This window comes from Vanessa cardui, chromosome 4 (genome assembly GCF_905220365.1).
Source record: "Vanessa cardui chromosome 4, ilVanCard2.1, whole genome shotgun sequence".
NCBI lineage: Eukaryota > Metazoa > Arthropoda > Insecta > Lepidoptera > Nymphalidae > Vanessa > Vanessa cardui.
In genome coordinates this window covers 6,923,197-6,942,036 of record NC_061126.1, presented here as the reverse complement: position 1 = coordinate 6,942,036, position 18,840 = coordinate 6,923,197, and the positions used below count along the sequence as shown (strand labels likewise).

General features: G+C 31.6%; 2 protein-coding genes across 3 annotated transcripts in view; one reads left to right on the top strand and one right to left on the bottom strand.

The window, feature by feature from the left end:
• Positions 1 to 10,812, bottom strand: part of LOC124544269 (serine/threonine-protein phosphatase rdgC) — a 67,209-nt gene extending 56,397 nt beyond the window's left edge. The window contains exon 1 of one of the 2 annotated variants that reach the window (XM_047122742.1): positions 10,588 to 10,812. The gene's annotated coding sequence lies outside the window, so the exon portion shown is untranslated. The remainder of the gene's footprint in view (positions 1 to 10,587) is intronic. The other variant, XM_047122741.1, reaches the window with a different exon arrangement.
• A 1,653-nt stretch (positions 10,813 to 12,465) lies between these two features.
• On the top strand, positions 12,466 to 15,901 carry LOC124544349 (CCR4-NOT transcription complex subunit 7-like). Its single transcript, XM_047122854.1, has 8 exons — positions 12,466 to 12,795; positions 12,877 to 12,987; positions 13,219 to 13,328; positions 13,617 to 13,730; positions 13,989 to 14,107; positions 14,196 to 14,353; positions 15,062 to 15,202; positions 15,287 to 15,901. The coding sequence occupies exons 2-8, from the start codon at positions 12,877 to 12,879 to the stop codon at positions 15,401 to 15,403; spliced, it is 870 nt and encodes a 289-aa protein (XP_046978810.1). The 5' UTR covers positions 12,466 to 12,795; the 3' UTR covers positions 15,404 to 15,901.
• The last annotated feature ends 2,939 nt before the right edge of the window (positions 15,902 to 18,840 follow it).

Here is an 18,840-nt window from a genome sequence, read left to right as displayed (position 1 = left end):
TCAGAGTTGTCTGAAGCTTGTGAGCGACGAGTTTCATACTTAATAGTTGCCTTTAAGTCTATACTATGTTATACTTACTATACTATAATACTGGCTCTATTGCTAAGTTGAAGACTGTAAGGTTCGTTTACTTTTCAACGGCACTACAGATATTTATTATCGAGTATTATGTTTTATAGTCGCCGCTATGGGTATCGTTTTAGAACTCAATTTTGAGTAATCGAGAAAGTAAACAAGTAGACGAAAGTTCTAATTCGAAGTTTACTTACTATACAACTTATAGTTCGGAGGGATAATGGACTGTTACAAATAAGTGAAAACAGGAGAAAATGACGCCATTTTAGTTTTATTTATTTTTTAGCGTAGTAATACTTATTAAACGTCAGATATGTCGACAAAATAAATGGACAAGTCTAGATGGGTGAAAACAGAAATTGATTATTTTCATTTTATATTTAATATTAAGACTATTTTAAATAATAAAAAGTAAAGTCTGTAAATGGTCCACTACAAGTTTAAAGTCTTCTCTCCCATAGAGAAAAAGTTTTGGTGCATACACATGAGGAATATACACATGAAGAATTTTGTTGAAATTAGACACATGTAGAATTCCTCTCGATGTTTTCCCTCAATGTTGTAAGAGAGTAACTATTGAATGTTCTTGTCGGTTATTCTAGGTAAAATTTACATTCCGAATCGGTAGTAGCTTCACTTAATATAGGTAGTTACGTAAAATGATTAATTTAAGAGTTGTAAAAGTCTACTAGTATAAAGTTTTAATAGTAAAAGCACATGAAAATTAATTGATAAGTAACTAGCCTGGAATCAATCCACCGATGGTTTAACCAAGGAATTTGGGTTTGAACCCGATAAGTAAAACGCGTTTTTATCACACCGGCGCCAACCCTGCTCTTAAAATGATAATATGCATGGTACAAATGGGAGTTTGATTTTAGTTTATGTATGTAGGTACAAAACCGATGGGTCTGTCCGTTACCTTAATTAATTATCACCCTTCAAATAAACTAGACCGAAAGGGACACCTTAAGCAAATAATTTACAACACTTGTCTGTCGGGTAAAGCAATAACCGTATTTGCCAGACAATACAGGCACTATATTAAATTTTAAGCCTAAATAAATCACGTGACAACTATAATCATGTACTAAAATACACGTACAGAATTAACATAAGCTTTAACAATTGAAACCAATACAATTTATTATTTATTTTTTATAATATGAGTAGGCGTCATTGGGAATGGGTAACAATCACCCAGTGATAATAGCGGTGTTAAAAATATTAAGTATTCCTAACACGTTGATTCGGAACTAAGATGTTATGTCCCTTGTAAGTACGCTGGCTCACTCCACCAAAAAGATAAATAAATTATAATTTTATATTATTTTTTACCGCGACATTCTCAAAGGAGACTACCGAAATTCACAAGGCATATACCTACATGTAATCTATGTGCGCAAATAAAGCTACAAATACATAGAGTACAGCTGTATTTTCTAACTCCAGATTTCGACCAGCTTCTCAGTTTTTTTTTAATAAAAATATAATTAAAACTTAACTTTGTATTGCCCGACCCTGGTTTCGAACGAAGGACTTCGAGATCTATGTCCTAGTCACCTAGTCACTAAGCCAATAAGAAATGTTTATATACTTTTGACTCTATAATTTATATAAAAGAAGTGTAAAAGACGTGTAGGTACTTAACAAAATTGAAACGTATCTTCGTTTTACGGCAGGGTCGCTGGTGTCTAGAACGTCGAGAACGTTTCAGAAACGCATTGAAATTCGAATTTCAAATTTTACAATCGCCCGAGAAAGAAGTTTATTTTCAATATAAAATATAAATATATCTAATACTTGTAATCCTCAAATATACGTTAATGCAAACACCCTTATTTCAAGCTTAAAAACTTCTTAAAATAAGTATAAGTAAGTATAAGATCATAAATGCATCTTATGCGTTGTTTCTTTTTTAATAAATCAACTTTGTCTTTATAATTATTATTTGTATTATTCCCTAAAGATTAAATATATACAGTAAAATAAATTTTGAATTAATTCCTCGCGGTTTTTCATTTACAGATAAAAAAAGGTTTCATACCAATAATTTTATAATTTTACGGGTCTGTGGGTCATAAAATATACTCTTTCAGATTTACGTCTGTAATACTTGGGATTATTTTTTGTAAATATTGGAAAAATATTACTATTCTCGTTTAACACCTACGCGAAGTTTTCATCCGTCCCAATATAATGTGTAAAGGGACAAATTGGAAATGGAAGATCCTTCGGATATTAAATCGAATAAAATATTTGCCTCAGTTTAATTTATTTTATTACTACAAAACTATATCACTAATTTTAATGACAACGTGGTTCTATCTATAACATATAACATTGCTAAACTAAACGAAAAATGTACGTTAACTACTGATTAATATAAAGATATTAATTACTTCACAAAATAAACGAGGAATCAATATTTATTCTTGGTTCGTAACTCGAAATTCAAAATAATGAAGATATGCATTTTCTTACAAGGATCCAATCAACCATGACTTTTGTGAAAATACGAACATTCAACAAATATAGCGAAAATAATAAAACCTTAGTTTACAGTTTCTATTCGTCATTGTTCTAGAGTTGAAGAAATTAAATGATATTACAACACTATGTGACGTGATAGACTGGCTCACACTTTTAAGTTTAAGGAAGACAGGTTAATATACTTATATAAATTTCTCGTCGGGTAAATAAAAAATTAATAAACATTTTTTTGAATTCCTTTAAAGCAGTGTTTTTCAAACTTCAGTGTTACTCGGGGGTCGGGACTTAAAGATAAAAGAAAATGTTTTTTTGTTAATTTTTCTTGAACTTATAAACTCTTTTGAACAGTTAAGTTTGAAAAGCGTTACTTTTAATAGTGATCACCGTTTCAAGTCTTCAAACACGACACTTAAATAGGCAGCATATCTTGTAAATTATCAACAAAGAACTTGACAGAAAAAAAAACTAGCTTCTATCTATCTACTGTCTTATGTTCAAGTCACACATATAGAGATTATATAAGTTATTACATAAAGATTAATTTCAGCTTTTTAATCCTTAAACCTTAGACTCGATACTGAGGCTTGCCTGCGGGAAGCGGAAGACGATTTACGAGGATTGCCTCGTAAATCTTATAACAAAAAGCCATTTATTACTACTAGAAAAATATATTCTTGAGTTTTAAAATACTGAAAATAAAATAGTAACAAATTTTACAAAACTTCACTAAAATTCAATATTTAATAATAGTAATCATTTTATAAAAATACCAACGGTAAACTACGTGAATGAGTGTAAATATTTGCTTCGACATTCACGAATCGCTCGTGGTACTGTAGCTGAGAAAACTTTTATAACGTTTACTTTTCCTTAATCAAATCTCTTAATCCAAGTTAAATATTTTTATCGTGACTGATTTTGTAATCTTGAAACGTAACATTTTATCTCTAAATTTAAGCAATTCTAAAAAATTAAAAAATGCACCTTACCTATTACCTTTATTATTTTGTATAACGTTAATTACTATATAAACACAATATACCTACGTGCCTATTAGGGCGGGTTGCTAGTGTTTCTTTAATGTTGGCGTATAATTGAGTTTTTCTGTAATAGAACACTTGACCTTTCTTGGCTCGTTATCATGGATCATTGTTGATTAACATTTCATGATAATACAGTTAATAGCTTTGTTAAACTTTACTAACCGGCCCCCGCAACGCCATCTGCTTCAAATTTACCCCTAAATCCCGCAAAATATTTTTACATTCCCTCGAGTTACTTTCGCTATTTTAATATTACTCTGAAAAAGTGTATCGGCATTTTTTTCATTAAATGGTTTAACATAATAGCAATCAACATTCCGAAAGTTTTACTGCTCCATTTATTAGAAGAAAAGTTTTTTAATTTATGTTTTCATTGAAAGATTATATTTTTTTTTTATTTACAGTTATACGTTTTATTTATTTCAATACTACATCAGTATCAAGTATAAAAAATGTTATTTTAATAAAGAAATACTACTGGTACATAAACAAATTTTCATATCGTTCAAAATAGTGTAGTAGCCTCAATCCGCTCTTTATGTCTAGCATTTTAAAACGTATGAATGAATGAAGATAGCTTAAGCAGGATTATCACGATATGACACCTTTTTTACTTGCAGATGGTACGTTATTTTAGAACGAACTAACGTTACAGATACTTCCGAAACAAATACAAGAAATTAGTGAATACATTTTAATTGATTGGTTTATTCTTGTGTACAAAATAAAGTAAAAAAGTGTTGGCATTAATGCGAAAATAATGAACACACACCTCGGCTCTATCAATTTAAAAATGCAAACATCAGATAATAAAACATCGGCCATTCTGAATATTGTCAATATTATCATTTTGTTCATTTGTTTCCGGAATATTTACACAAATTGTAGAAATATATATATAAAATATTTGTTAACATAATCACGGTTCATAGGCACCATCCATATTTTCTTTACAAAAATAACTTACAAATTTATGAAAATATTCGTTGCAGTGCAACTTAATAAAATTAAAATGACTGACTGACGTATATCCCATAGCTTTAGCAATACTCATCGGTCAACATCATAAAATGCTTTTTCAAATTGAATCTCCAAAAGGGGTAAATAAGGGGTGAATGTTTTGCGGGTCGATAAATTATCGCCGCACTGAGCGGACCCTGAAGACCCGGACCGCGTAGGCGGCGGCTCGGCTGAAAGCGGTCCTGACGGTATCGCAGGATGTGGCGAACACCCTCGCCCTCCGATACAATGGAGCTGAAGCAGAAAACTGTCCAGGATTAGATTGGCTCCGACAGGAGAACGATAGGATATTGGTCAGGCATTTGGAAAAAGGTTGTGTATGAATATTTTTCATCTATCAAATGAATGAAAATTTGAACAAAATATTAACACTGAAATATTAATATCGTAAAAAAACTAAACTAAAAATATGAAACCGTATTTTAAATCTATCATTTGTCTAGATGTTAGAATTTAGTAATTTATTTCTAAAGGCCACTTTGTTAAAGGTTATCCGCTGAACCCTATCTTTCAAACGCGCGAGAAGCGGCGGACAGATATAGACAAAATTAAAAAAAAAAAAAAACGAAAAGAATATTCAAAGCACCTTAAAATAAACTTTTCTTACTCACGACATTCAAAAATCACAATCGAAAACCATTTTTTTTAATCACGCCGAAAATTGTATTTTACTTTTCAACCAAGAGCATTATATAATAATTTTCATGTTAATTAAAAAAAGCCCGACGAGGTAATCATGAAACAAACTCACACTTTGAATTTATTTCTAAGTCGCAATATTACGATCGTCTAATAAGGACATAATTAATTCTTACTTCTAATTATAAACAAGCCAATAAGTCTTTAGTTTTGCTGCCTTTAATTAATAATCGTACACACATTCATTACGTTTAATAATCTTTAATTGCAAACAGAATTACGTAAAATGTTTTTATATTTTTAAATGCCCCTAGAACTCATAATTTCTAACTGCGGAATTTTCGTCTATGAAGAACAATTTTAAAAGTACCCAAATAATAAACTGTGTTTTACCAAACAAAGGAAACCCATTACTTCGGAGTAGTCTCCAAAATAATGACAGCATGGTAATGAAATTGATGTTAATATTGTTTCATTTAAAAATTACAGCTTACATATTTATTAAAATGGATTAAAAATAAATTCAAAGTACAAAATCTCTTATTATAAACAAATGTTCTAAGATTCGAGCTTAAGATGTAACATTTTAATTTTATTAACATAACTGTGACGCCTCTCGATATAAATTAGACATCGTTACTTTATCTTGCGCTTTTGAAGACCCTTTGTAATTGTATTATAACGAACGAAATTGCATTAGCTTACCTTCTTGTCTCTTTGATTAAAACCGGTACTTATTTACTACTTCCAGCAATTTATATAAATGAGTAACTTGTTTTGACACGTTGCTTTACTTCTGCATATTTTTAAGAAATAAGTAGTTAATTTCACTCATATAACAAAAACTATCTATTTATCTAATAACCATGTGATAATTACTTCAATGTTTTTTCTATGTGTTATAAAGTAACTGTGTACATGTGTAGCTACTGAAATCGTATATGAAATTTATTTATATTGAAAAAAAAAATTATCGAGAAATGACGACATTCATAAGATTTATATAGGAAAGTGAATCGTACGTGACACGATGCGAATTACGCGAAACAATCGAACAATTCGTCCAAACGCTCCGGGCACGCAGGCCGATATTTTCCCCAAATGATTTGGCAACTCGCACCCGCCTAAAATTAAAACGTAATCTCACTGAGTCAACGCTCTCATGGCTCTAACACCCAAAATAAACAGTCCTCGAAACGCGACAATTTTCGACTGAATTCTGAATTTCAGAAACTAAATATAATATTAATGCAACCGCGTCCGCCTTATCAAAAACAATCGAAGGAAGTTCGAAGACAGCGGACATGGTAGCAGCAATTTACTATTTTAACATTAATGAAGCAGAAACTACTGAATCTAGTAGGTTCCTGGCATCTCTAGTAGATTCCTGGCATCTCCCCAATTATTTGAACTTGTTGAAAAGTTTAAAATTTTCTATGTATGTATTTTATGATTTATAATTTTAAATCATATTATAAAATAACTTCATAAGCATGTGGAGAATATTAAATTAATGAAAAAAATAAATTATTCTTCTAAAAGTTTAATTATGAAACCCGTTTTATATATTTTCTGTAGTCACAGAAACATTCTGTTTCTCTCGTATTTCAAATGACGACAGAAAATTAATTTTCCACTAAGAAAATTGGTTAGAGTGATACCAGCGTTTACGTTATGAAAACCTTTACAAATAAAATAATTTTAAATTAAATAACTGCTATAAATGAAGGTTTATATTGAATGTAAATAATTTCATTTTAAATAATTATCTATTGCGGTATATAGGTTGTTTTGTAACAATTACTTACATATTATTTACTGGAAAAGTGCGATTAATTTTGCGTATAGAGTAATGGAGCTAGTCCGTACAAATTACCGGGGTTGTTTAATGAAATAAAGTAATATCATTTACGCCGCGCTGTTCTAATGCTGCTACATACGAACAATTTAATTTACCCTAATTATAATATATTAGATGAAAGGGCAAGTATGAAATTACGTTTAAATTGATACGACGAAACTTTTATATAATAGTTAAAAATATTTTTTTTCTAAACCATTAGCTATCTATCTAGCGTAATCAAAAGCAATGTCGTAACGAATTCTGTCCCTTGTCAAATTTAATGAAAGCGAAATTAATTTTGAAAATTTAGCTTAGTCGATCGACTTATAAAATTTATGTAAATCAGTAGTTCTACTTTAAAATCTGTGCGTATAAAACTAACCCTTGAATTAATAAACCTGTTTCTGGGAAGAAATTTTTTGTAGGGCAACCTGTATTCGGTAGCGAAAATTCTGAACTGTATGAATATGTAACATACCTATTAGCCAACTCAAGAGCATGGAGGACAAAGCAGTAATTCTCTTTAACAGCCGAAGAATCGGTTGCCAAACCAGCCTTATCTCGTTACTACTTAGCTTAAAACGATCAAAAAATCAGCATTTGGAAAAACGTGCAAATAAATTTTCTTTTCTTATCCATTTCAATGTTCGAGACACATTACATATTATTACAATTAAATACTAGTCGTATAATAAATAAAAAAGAAATATAAGAAATTTTGTAAATAAAAGATAGATACTGTATATTTATATAAATAGCAACAATTGATTACACCATCTGAATGGTCCGTACAAAACACAATCCCTAGAAAATAAAACTATAGCGTGCGTCACACGCGCCTCAAATTCATAAATCAACCGAGATGTTTCTGACATTTGCGTACCTATATAAATACGATTCACTCTCACACTGATATTTTTGCATCACATATAATTAGCACATGTTGAGTTTGTACGGAACGAAGATTTAACATTTCCGCTTATTCACTTAATAAATATACGATTCGAAAAAAATAACAGCTTTCCAAGTATCGATATTACCGATAAATCGAATCCATTCGAATATTCGCTTCAAGCCTCAGACATTCTGCCGCATATAATATGTGCCTCCATTAAAAAGTAGAGTCTATGCTTGTCTGACCACAAATGTGTTAGAATAATCTAATTGTATCTTACCTTGTGAGCATAAAGAGGCCTTCCGGCCGCTCCCGCCATACAAAATTATTACTACATGAAGCAAAAATTTCCAGTCAGTTTTATTTCAAATGTCACCGTAAAATATCTCAATGCTCGAGCTCTTTCTTTCTTCTCATTAATTATCTAAAGCACGTGTCGACGTTTATCGCAAATAAACGAAATAAATCAAAAGAAGAATCTACCTACATATTTCCATTTAGTCTTTAAAAATTGTTTTTCTTAACTTTAAACTCTGCTCAGCATACATAATTTATTACGGCTGGATTTAAACCTATAAGAAACTTTATTTGCTAACTACATATAACCACTGTTCTATCACGATCATAATAGAACGTGTTTAAGATATAAATATAAAAAAGTGCAATAAAAACAGAGTACCCATTGAATTTACCTTTCGTTAATAAAAGCTTGTGCCAGATAAGTTTGCCATTACAACAATATAAATGAGTTTTTAATGGTTGCATCATCGCATTGATCATCGAAGGAGAGCAATTGTTTGGCGCGTGGGTATTGCAACATGGTTATGTTACACGCCTAGGGCGGGCGGGCGCCAACTCATTTGTAGGACACGGATTACAACGTTTTTAATTAACTAAATAGTTGTATACAAATAGCTGTCAGAAAACGTTTAACGATTCATAACGCTTTTAACAATGTAAATAAACAAATGTTCTGTTATTAAAATATGCATTATTATTATTTATTCATACAATACTTGTATCATTCAATCGACCAATTTCTTATCTAAGCCCATCGGTAACCTAAATGTCTGTTTTAATTTACATTTTAACGTAAGATTTAGAAACTTTACAATTTAAATAAAAGATTAAAGGATTACAATTTTGTGAGTTCCAATTTTCGAATTGGTTGTGGACCTTTTTTATTAAAAATTTATATTCGTTAAAAATTTAAGGTTATGAGACACTTTAAATATAATCTTTCTATGGATATAATCTTCAAATTATCAAGTTAGCCACTTGGTTGGCATATCTATAGAAATGCTGCAGTGTTCATACTTTTTATTGTCTTAAATAATTTTAATAACTTTCCCTCGATTGCACAATTTCGCTTGCTAATATTATCATCCAATTATAATTATTTAATTAATTTCACCTTGTTGGAAGCGATTACTTAAAACAACTAGGATTATTAGATTATATAAAGTACTTAAAGATAAACGCAATGTAAGAAACCATTGAAATTAAACAAAGTTGAAAAACGCAGAAAATATGTATAGTCGTCAATTTATTTTACTTTATTCACTACAAATTCATCGTCAATACAAACTATACGGAAGATATAATCTAGCACACGTTTTAAATTAAACTACAATCGATTATGCAAACCAAATCGAGTACAAAATCAATACAAACCCACAACTACGAAGCCGCATATACCTAATATAAAAAATAAATATGTACCTACTTCCGCATTCAATTTCCGGTAAAACCATTTTTTTGATACACGTCAACAAATTTGACCTATCGCGAAAACTATAACTCTATTGGATCAAATTTCTTTGCGATATTGGCAAATATACTCGTACGTAAGTTCGTATCAAGATATTATGCTCTTAAAACGCATCAAGTAATGTCTATCTTCTCTACCATTAATATCGCAATAAACCATACGAAATATTTTTTACGATAGTAGCCATTAAACCACAGCGAGTTTATTACAACGACCGTGAGGATAGCAATTGGCATCTAATCCAATTTTACAGACAGCTGTCTGTTATCTGAGGAAATATTTTATAGACTCGCAGTATGTGTGAAAGAATATTAGAAATTTCTTAGAGCCGTATAATTAGAATAGAAACTTAGAACTAACATTATTTATTCTTATTATAAAATTGAAAACTGTAGGCGCGAATATGTAACCAGTAACTATCTTACGATTGTCACCTCAAAAAAGTTACAAATATTTAAGAAAAATACCTGAAACTTAAATTGATCCTTGATATTTTAGATATGAGTTTCATAACATATTTGCTCATAAATTATAATTATATCAAGAAAATAAACAAGCAAAAAATATAAAAAAAATCGTACGAAAAATTAAATAATTATTCGCACGCTTGTTTTATTCAAATAATTAACAATAGGTATAGTATGCAATATCACCCGATACTTTATCTACATCACCTATATCAGACGAGACAAAAAGTGACCAAATAAAACTAGTATAATCCTGTTAATTATAATTTCTTATCAAAGAAAAATTCTTTTATTTTATTTACACTTTTTAATAAAATATTGTACGTGTAAAAACAAGATACTTACGGAGATCCCTTTAACTAAATAAAATAATTAACGGAAAGTCTCAAAGTAAATTACCATCAACAAATTACACAAATTAACCACAACTATATTAGTTACGAATAAAAAATGCGTGAAATTCAGCGGTTGCAAAGTTGATCATCGGAAAATCGGCGGCGTATCTTTAAAAAAGACTGTTTAACCGAACTCCAAGACAGCCCGCGGACGACTAACGTAGCGACGGCTGGCGCCTTCCCGCGCCCACCTACGCAAAAGCTTCCGCAATTCCTACAACTGCACTAAAAGCTCATATGACAGCCAGCGTTCTTTGGAATAATTGCAAATTGGGTCCACTTTTATTAAGCAATAGATTTTTATAATTTTATCTCTGTTTCATTTATTTTTTACGAATACATATTAGTTTTTGTTACGACCAAATCCATAAAACATTGTCCAAGTAACTTAGGTAAATCAAACTGTCTTTCAATATTTCACTATAAAATGAAAAAATAAAACAGTTTAAGAAAAATTTGGATTATTAAATGGCTTAAAAGATACCTCAAAATTCTGTCCAAGTAGAATAGTTTAGGTAAGTAAGTATGGAAGTAACATAGTGGTACTGTCGCTACAAAAGGTCAAACGTAACAAAGGTCTAGTAACAGTTTAATACCTTAAAAGTTAAATGAAATATTACTGTTATACCATTATTATCACTAATGCCTCGTCAATAAGTACGTCAAGTAATGTTTTCAAAGTATAGTAGAATATTCTTATAATGCAAACAGTGGCAGTATTAGTTGTATTTTTTTCTTGAATCATGGACCCAAATAAGTTTTAAGATTTATTGCATATGAAATTCTTTAAAAAGACCACTGCAATTATTTAAATTACTTTATTAATTACAGCTTAAACTTTTTTATACATTTTGTCAGTTATACATGAGATCGCCAGAACATAAACTAGTAAAAACTAAATTACTGTCTAATTTATAAAATATAATATTCAATGTTAGCTTAGTATTTAATATTAGTGTGAGTGTAAAATATAATTTATTACTTTTAGATAATTATTATATTTAATTAATTTCAGTGCATGGTGGCTTCCAATTATATTATTCCATGTTTAATGTATAACATGCACCTGAACATCCTTGGCTGTTCAATTTCAAACTTAGTTTATTACAACTAAAAAAAAAATCAACTAGTATTTCAAGTCTATGCTATTAATCAGTTTAATATACATATATATTTTTATTTTTCATCGTATGATGAATCGCTTTCAATCGCACATGTGCTCCTTTTTATAGCGACGCTATTTAAGAACTAAAACTACTACTACTTTAATATATATAAATCTACAACTATAGCAAAAATACAACTAATTTCTGAGATGATTTTAGTACTTAATTTTATAATACAAATAGCTGCACTTGCAGTTTCACCCTCTTTAAAATAAAAATAATAAGGTAAAATATGAAAATTTGATGTTCTTATGAAATATAAAATAGAATATATTAAAAACAAACAACTTTAGTTCCCGACTGTACGGATGACAGATAGTGTCGTTAACAATAATCGACTATATTCGATTACCATAATCGTCACTGTCTGTCACTATCGTAGTTGTTAATACAAACCAGGCGTAATCTTACACTTCGATTTACACACAGCGACCAAATGCTATTTTTTTCTATAATTCTAATTACATCTGTACTACAAAACTACAATTTATTGAGTAATTATAATTATAAAATAAAAATAAGCAAATAAATATTTCAACTTGGTAATAAAGTGTAAGTTGGTATTTTGTTTTTAATAGCAAAGCTGTGAGTAAACGCACAGACTGCTATAAAAAAGTACGACGCTTATACCATCATTATTGTCTATGCTTCTGTCATTTCATTTGTCATCATGGCATGCCTATCATTGAGTTGAATGTTCATCGTTGCAATGATTTTTTTAATTTTTGGCTTACGTATTTTAAATTTGCCATAACGCACTTCTTTTAAGCAATCTAAACATCACAGTCTTCCTATCTTTAAGCACTAAATCAGTTAAGAAAACGGAGTGTGTTGTTTACAAGCCTTATTTATTTACAAGCGTTGACTATCATTGTAGCATTCTTGTTGAAGTGGCGTATATTTATGTTATTATAATAACCAACAAGAGGATTCTATCTTGCGAAATATAATCATATTTTGTATCTTTGAAGGACGAAATCAATAAAAGGTCAAATATCGATAGCTTCATTCAATTTAGAAATGTTAATCCGTACTGTTTGTAATTTATATCTATTAATAACAATTTTAGATGCCTGCAGCGAGTTTTGGTTCTCTTTCAACACTTCCAGGTAATAGTGATTGTGGCATCAAAGATGTTTGGAATCACAATCTGCATGAAGAATTCCAAATAATCAGACAGGTATTTCGTGAATAACTTTTGATAACTCTTAATAAGCAATACATGAGTTCAGTTTCTAACTTATTATTAGTTTATTTTTATTGGTAACATTTTTTCTTTAATATAATGTACTAACTATGCATTGTGTTCAATCAAATAAATATGATGAATATATATTTTATAATTTCTGTTGAATCTCTGACATTTTATAAATACACATACCCAATAAACATTTTGTTATAATTTTAACAGGTTGTACAAAAATACCACTGGGTTGCAATGGATACTGAGTTTCCTGGTGTTGTGGCCAGGCCTATTGGAGAATTCAGATCAACAGCTGACTACCAGTACCAGCTGCTCAGGTTAATATATTACCATCTTACTATAATTGTGTTAAGACCAATATAATGCCAGTTGGAACATTCTTCATGAGATCTCAATGCCTTAATCTATCGCTGAATAAAAAATTGCAACTAAGTTATCCGTCAGAGGTATTTCGAAACAGTATTGAAATACAAAAAGTTTATAATTTAGTTCTAAAGATCTATTATCATTGCCCAACCTTGACATACTTTAAACATTTTTTTTATCATTGCTTAGAGAGGCTACTTATGCAGATTAAATAACAATTTAATTTATCTTATTTACAGATGCAATGTAGATTTGTTAAGGATAATACAGCTTGGCCTCACATTCATGGATGAAAATGGGAAAACGCCACCGGGATATACTACATGGCAGTTTAATTTCAAATTCAATTTACAGTAAATAATTATATTAACAACTTTCTAACATCTTATAGCATGCAATGATTATTCAATAGGGATGCAATGCAATGATTAATTAATAATGATGCAATTTAATGCTTTTTAAACATTTCATATAATGTTTATATCAAATAGACAAATGATAACTATATATAAGTATTTTTAATTTAACACAAAATAAACGTTAAAAAGATGTTATATACTATAAAGTTTAGTTAGACTAGATGTTTTAATATTAATCATTATATTTTTTAGAGAGGATATGTATGCACAAGATTCAATTGATTTGCTTCAAAACTCTGGTTTACAATTTAGAAAACATGAAGAGGATGGTATTGAACCCTTGGAATTTGCTGAACTCCTAATGTCATCAGGTATCAATATAAAACCAACATTTAATATTACTTATATAATTTATTCTAATTATAGAGCACATTTAAGAATTTCTTCTCATACTTTTAGGCCTAGTTCTTATGGACAACATTAAATGGCTAAGTTTCCACTCAGGTTATGACTTTGGATATCTCCTTAAGTTATTGACGGATCAAAATTTGCCACAGGATGAAAATGACTTTTTCGAAAGCCTAAGGCTATACTTCCCAACAGTTTATGATGTAAAAGTAAGTTTTTAATTCCTTGTATCTAATTTACTAACCGATTATTTCTTTTATAAAGCAATCATTCTGCTTACTCTCAATATTTCAAGAAACCTACAAGAATAATGAAGATTTAACAATTATAATATTTTCAAATGAGAATATAGACATAGTATCAGAATACTGTGTAGTGGCATTAATACAGCTAATGTATATACATTAAATAATTTACAACAAACATTCTAATATTAAATATGTGGATTAAACTAAAAGTGTAAGATAAATTCCTAGAAGCAAAATTTCTAGACAATATCTGAGGAAATAGAGAATCAATCAAGAAAATTGTTTTAAAATTTTCAAACATATTAAACTAATTTTATTATATATATCATATTAAGGCCATGTTACTTACAACTAAAATTTCCCAAAAGGTATTTAGTGCCTTGATCATTTTCGATATTTTGCAAAAATAGGTAACAAAACTCTCAGGTTTCTATTGTGTCTACATAATATTGCAATGTAAATAAACCACAAGCAAAAAATGGTATAATTGAAAATATATTAAAAAATGTTAATAATGTTAAATATTTAAAGTCTTAGTAAATGTTTGTACTTAAAAAATATGCTCCGGCACCTGGATAAATACTTTTTTTTACCTTACTAAATCTACTATAACTACTATGGAGACGAGTGGTAAATAAAAAAATATATATATTAGATAATTTGTTGCAGTATTTAATGAAGCTTTGTAAGAATCTAAAAGGCGGACTTCAAGAAGTAGCCGACCAATTAGAACTACGACGAGTTGGACCGCAACATCAAGCAGGATCAGATTCACATCTCACTGGGATGGCTTTCTTCAAAATAAAAGAGGTGAAGAAAATTATGTAACCTTTTTTAAATGTAACCTTTATCACTAGCTTTGGTAAATATGGCCAATTTTTCTATTATTTTCAGATATTTTTCGATGACAATATTGAGAGTTCAAGTGGCCATCTATATGGGTTGGGGGCACCGTTTTCAGTGAATGCAAATAACTTTCAAGACAACGGAGAAAACGGAAATTCCTCCTGATCAGGGGAATCAGTGCGTGTGACTAATCTCACACCACAACCACGAATATTCCATCTCACTGAGTAAAAAAAGTCGAAATTTGTAAAATGAAGAATTGGAATGAGTTTCAATAGAAACAGGCACTACACTCCACACACGACTTCCGCACACTACAGTTAAAACTTATTATTTTATGCTTACTATTAAATATACATTTTTTTTATGACATTTATCCAGATTATTTTAAAAATTAAGATAGATAATTTAATTTTAAATTCAAGTAGATCTTTCCACAGCACAACTGATGTTTTAATTGCATGAAGATTACACATTTAGCTTAAAAATGGTAATGATGATGAGACATTGTATAAATTATATTAAGATAATCAATTTATTTTACATTTTATTTGTGATAAAACCGTTTCAAGTTTATTGTTTTGTACCATTGGACAGAAATGTAATTAGTATATTTAATTAAGTTATACATATTTTACTCTCTTAATAGATACTTTTAAATAACCTTTTTTTTACTTGTACCTTTTGAAAATCAATATTTCATGTACCTAAATTATAAAAATTAACAAACTAAAAACCTTAATTTCGTTTTCCATATACATATCCGAGTACAAATAATAATAATTCCAAGAATATTGAATAAGCAAAAAATTGTTGTCAGAATATTAAGTCGAAAGATCGATGTCTATTTGAACAGGAAAGTCTTTGCGTTGAGACTTCAGGCAAACTGCCTAAGAACAGCAGTGGATCAGTGACACGAAAGAAGCTGGCAAGACCCGCCGATTTGATGCAACATCGCCCGGCAGAGGTCAAAAGTTTGCAGCATCATTAAAAAAACCTTTCGCTTTGAATGTCGTACATATAAATAATTTTTTTTTAAATAATCTCAATAAGAGATATTTTAATATAAATAATAGGTTAAATTTGATTTTTTATTTGTGGGTGGGTTATAATCTCCGGATCTTATCAACTAATTTCATGTAGATAGATACATTATTCCTACATTACATGGCTGTTTTATATTAAGTATATCAATTTCTTTATAACAAATTGCAGCTGTATGTCATCAGCTTTAGTGTCAGTTCAGCGAATCTCTTAGTTTGTTTTCTTATTATATAAACAAATATGACAACCTGTAGGTAACCATCTTATCAAAACACAATTGATCGCACGCCACGTATTAACTCGCCTGACAAATTTCAGAATTCTGATATTTCTAAATACTTTGGGTACTAGAGGCAAAACTGGGGGGGTTCGTGCTCCAGAAAAATCAACAGGTTTCTATTTAATTCAGATATAAACGATTTTCTAGTCAACACGCACATTTTTATTTATTTTTTTTTTCTAAATAATTCAATAATGCAACTTCAAAAACTTATTTAAAGAAGAATCAAAAAAGATAATTTTTCTTCTAATTTATAAAAACGATTGAACACTGATTATTTGTCAATACAAAAACAATAGTTATCGGTCGACATTTGAAATGAGAGACAGACAACAATGTTAGCCAATTTTTTTTCCACAAATATACCTAAAAAACAAATAAATATTATATAACTTGTCCTGCAGATTATTTTAGAAACAGACTCGTTTTATTAGCTCTCCAAAAATATATAACAACTAGGAACTTATTAACGCTGGTGGAAATTCGTATCCGAACATAACTTAAATTCGCTCTTTGAATGTCTTACAAATAGGTTAAATGCATACCTACCCAATGTAATTCCCTTCGGTTTCCTAATCACCAGCTACCCGAAGTACCTATTAGTTTTAATAACCGATACTATTATTACCGAGGGATGTAAGGGGGCGCAAACTACATCTTAGCGCTCCAAGCCAACCTCACCTGCCCGTGGTGCATCCTGCCGACTAGCAAACGAGGCTCTGGCGACCGAATGATGGCGGTGTAACCATCAAAATAAACGTAGCTGAATACCACAGGCCGATGACGGGCAGCAGCGTCACCGGTGCGAGTAGCTACGTTCTGCGATCGCCAACACGCCTGCCCATCGTGGCGATTCTGGGCAATATCCTCTAAATGCAGCACTCACGCAAGCCACGGCCCCCAGTTCCCGGCAGCCCCGCTATTCCTCGTCATGGTGGCGACGATGGTAACGGCGGGACGGGGGGTGCTAAGAATCACCGGGCTACGGGAGGTCACCACAACCGACTGACCCTTGCGACGTACAACGGACGCACGCTACGACTTAACTCGCATCTAGCGCAACTTGAGGTAGAACTTGGAAAAATTAGGTGGCACATATTAGGGCTATGTGAAGTCCGGAGAGAAGGAGAGGACACCGTAACCCTCGATTCGGGCCACCTAATGTACTTCCGAGAGGGAGACCAACAATCCCAAGGTGGCGTTGGGTTTCTGGTAAATAAGTCCCTAGCTGACAACGTTGTGGAAATCTCCAGTGTGTCGAACAGGGTTGCGTACCTCATAATAAAGCTCACCGAGCTCAGCCTCAAGCGGACGCACCGACCTCGACACACTCGGACTATGAAGTGGAAGAATTGTTCGGTGATATATCGAGGGCCCTCCACTTCACCACGCAAACCCACTACAACGTTGTCATGGGGGACTTTAACGCTAAAGTGGGAGTACAGATTTGCAGCGAATCGGTAGTAGGACCCCATGGATTTGGAAGTAGGAATCATAGGGGGCAAATGATTGTCAACTTCCTCAAACGGGAGGGACTCTTCTTGATGAACTCCATCTTCAAGAAACAGCCCCAAAGGAAGTGGACGTGGCAAAGCCCCGACACTATGACCTAAAATGATATAGACTTCATCATGACAGACAAGAGACACATATTCAGAGATGTCTCTGTGATCAACAGGTTCAATACCGGTAGTGATCACCGACTTGCCGAGGCTCTCTGAATATCGATTTTAGGGCCGAGCGCGTCCGTCTGATGAAGTCCACGCTCCGACCAAAGCTGCTCCAACCCACTGCGGGATCTGAAACGTTCCAGTCAAACCTGGAGAACCGATTCGCTGCCGTGGAAACCACAACAGACGTAAACCAGACTCTAGAAAATGTAGTTCGAATTCTCAGGGAAGAAGGTACAAGATTTTGTGGCATGCAGTGTAAGGGCAGGAAGTCCAAACTTTCAGAAGAGACTTTAGGGCTAATGAAGAAACGACGTGAAAATCCACCTGTCACTTCGTCAGAGAAGCGGCAACTAAACCGAGAGATCAGCAAGCGCGTGCGACACGACCTCCGGTACTCCAATACTCTTACGATTGAAATCCGGTACTCAAGGAACTCCAAAAGCTTTTTAACTCTGTCCTCTTCGAAGGGAGAACTCCGGAGGCGTGGAGTAGGAGTGTGGTCGTCCTGTTCTTCAAAAAGGGAGACAAAACCCTGCTGAAGAACTATCGTCCCATATCCCTACTGAGTCACGTCTATGAACTGTTTTCAAGAGTGATCACGCACC

Bases quoted from the DNA above. Each gene is read 5' to 3' on its own strand.
- LOC124544349 (XM_047122854.1), top strand. From the start codon at position 12,877: ATGCCTGCAGCGAGTTTTGGTTCTCTTTCAACACTTCCAGGTAATAGT. The intron at 13,731-13,988 runs GTAAATAATTAT...TATATTTTTTAG, and splicing joins AATTTCAAATTCAATTTACA to AGAGGATATGTATGCACAAG. The intron at 14,354-15,061 runs GTAAGTTTTTAA...AATTTGTTGCAG, and splicing joins CAACAGTTTATGATGTAAAA to TATTTAATGAAGCTTTGTAA.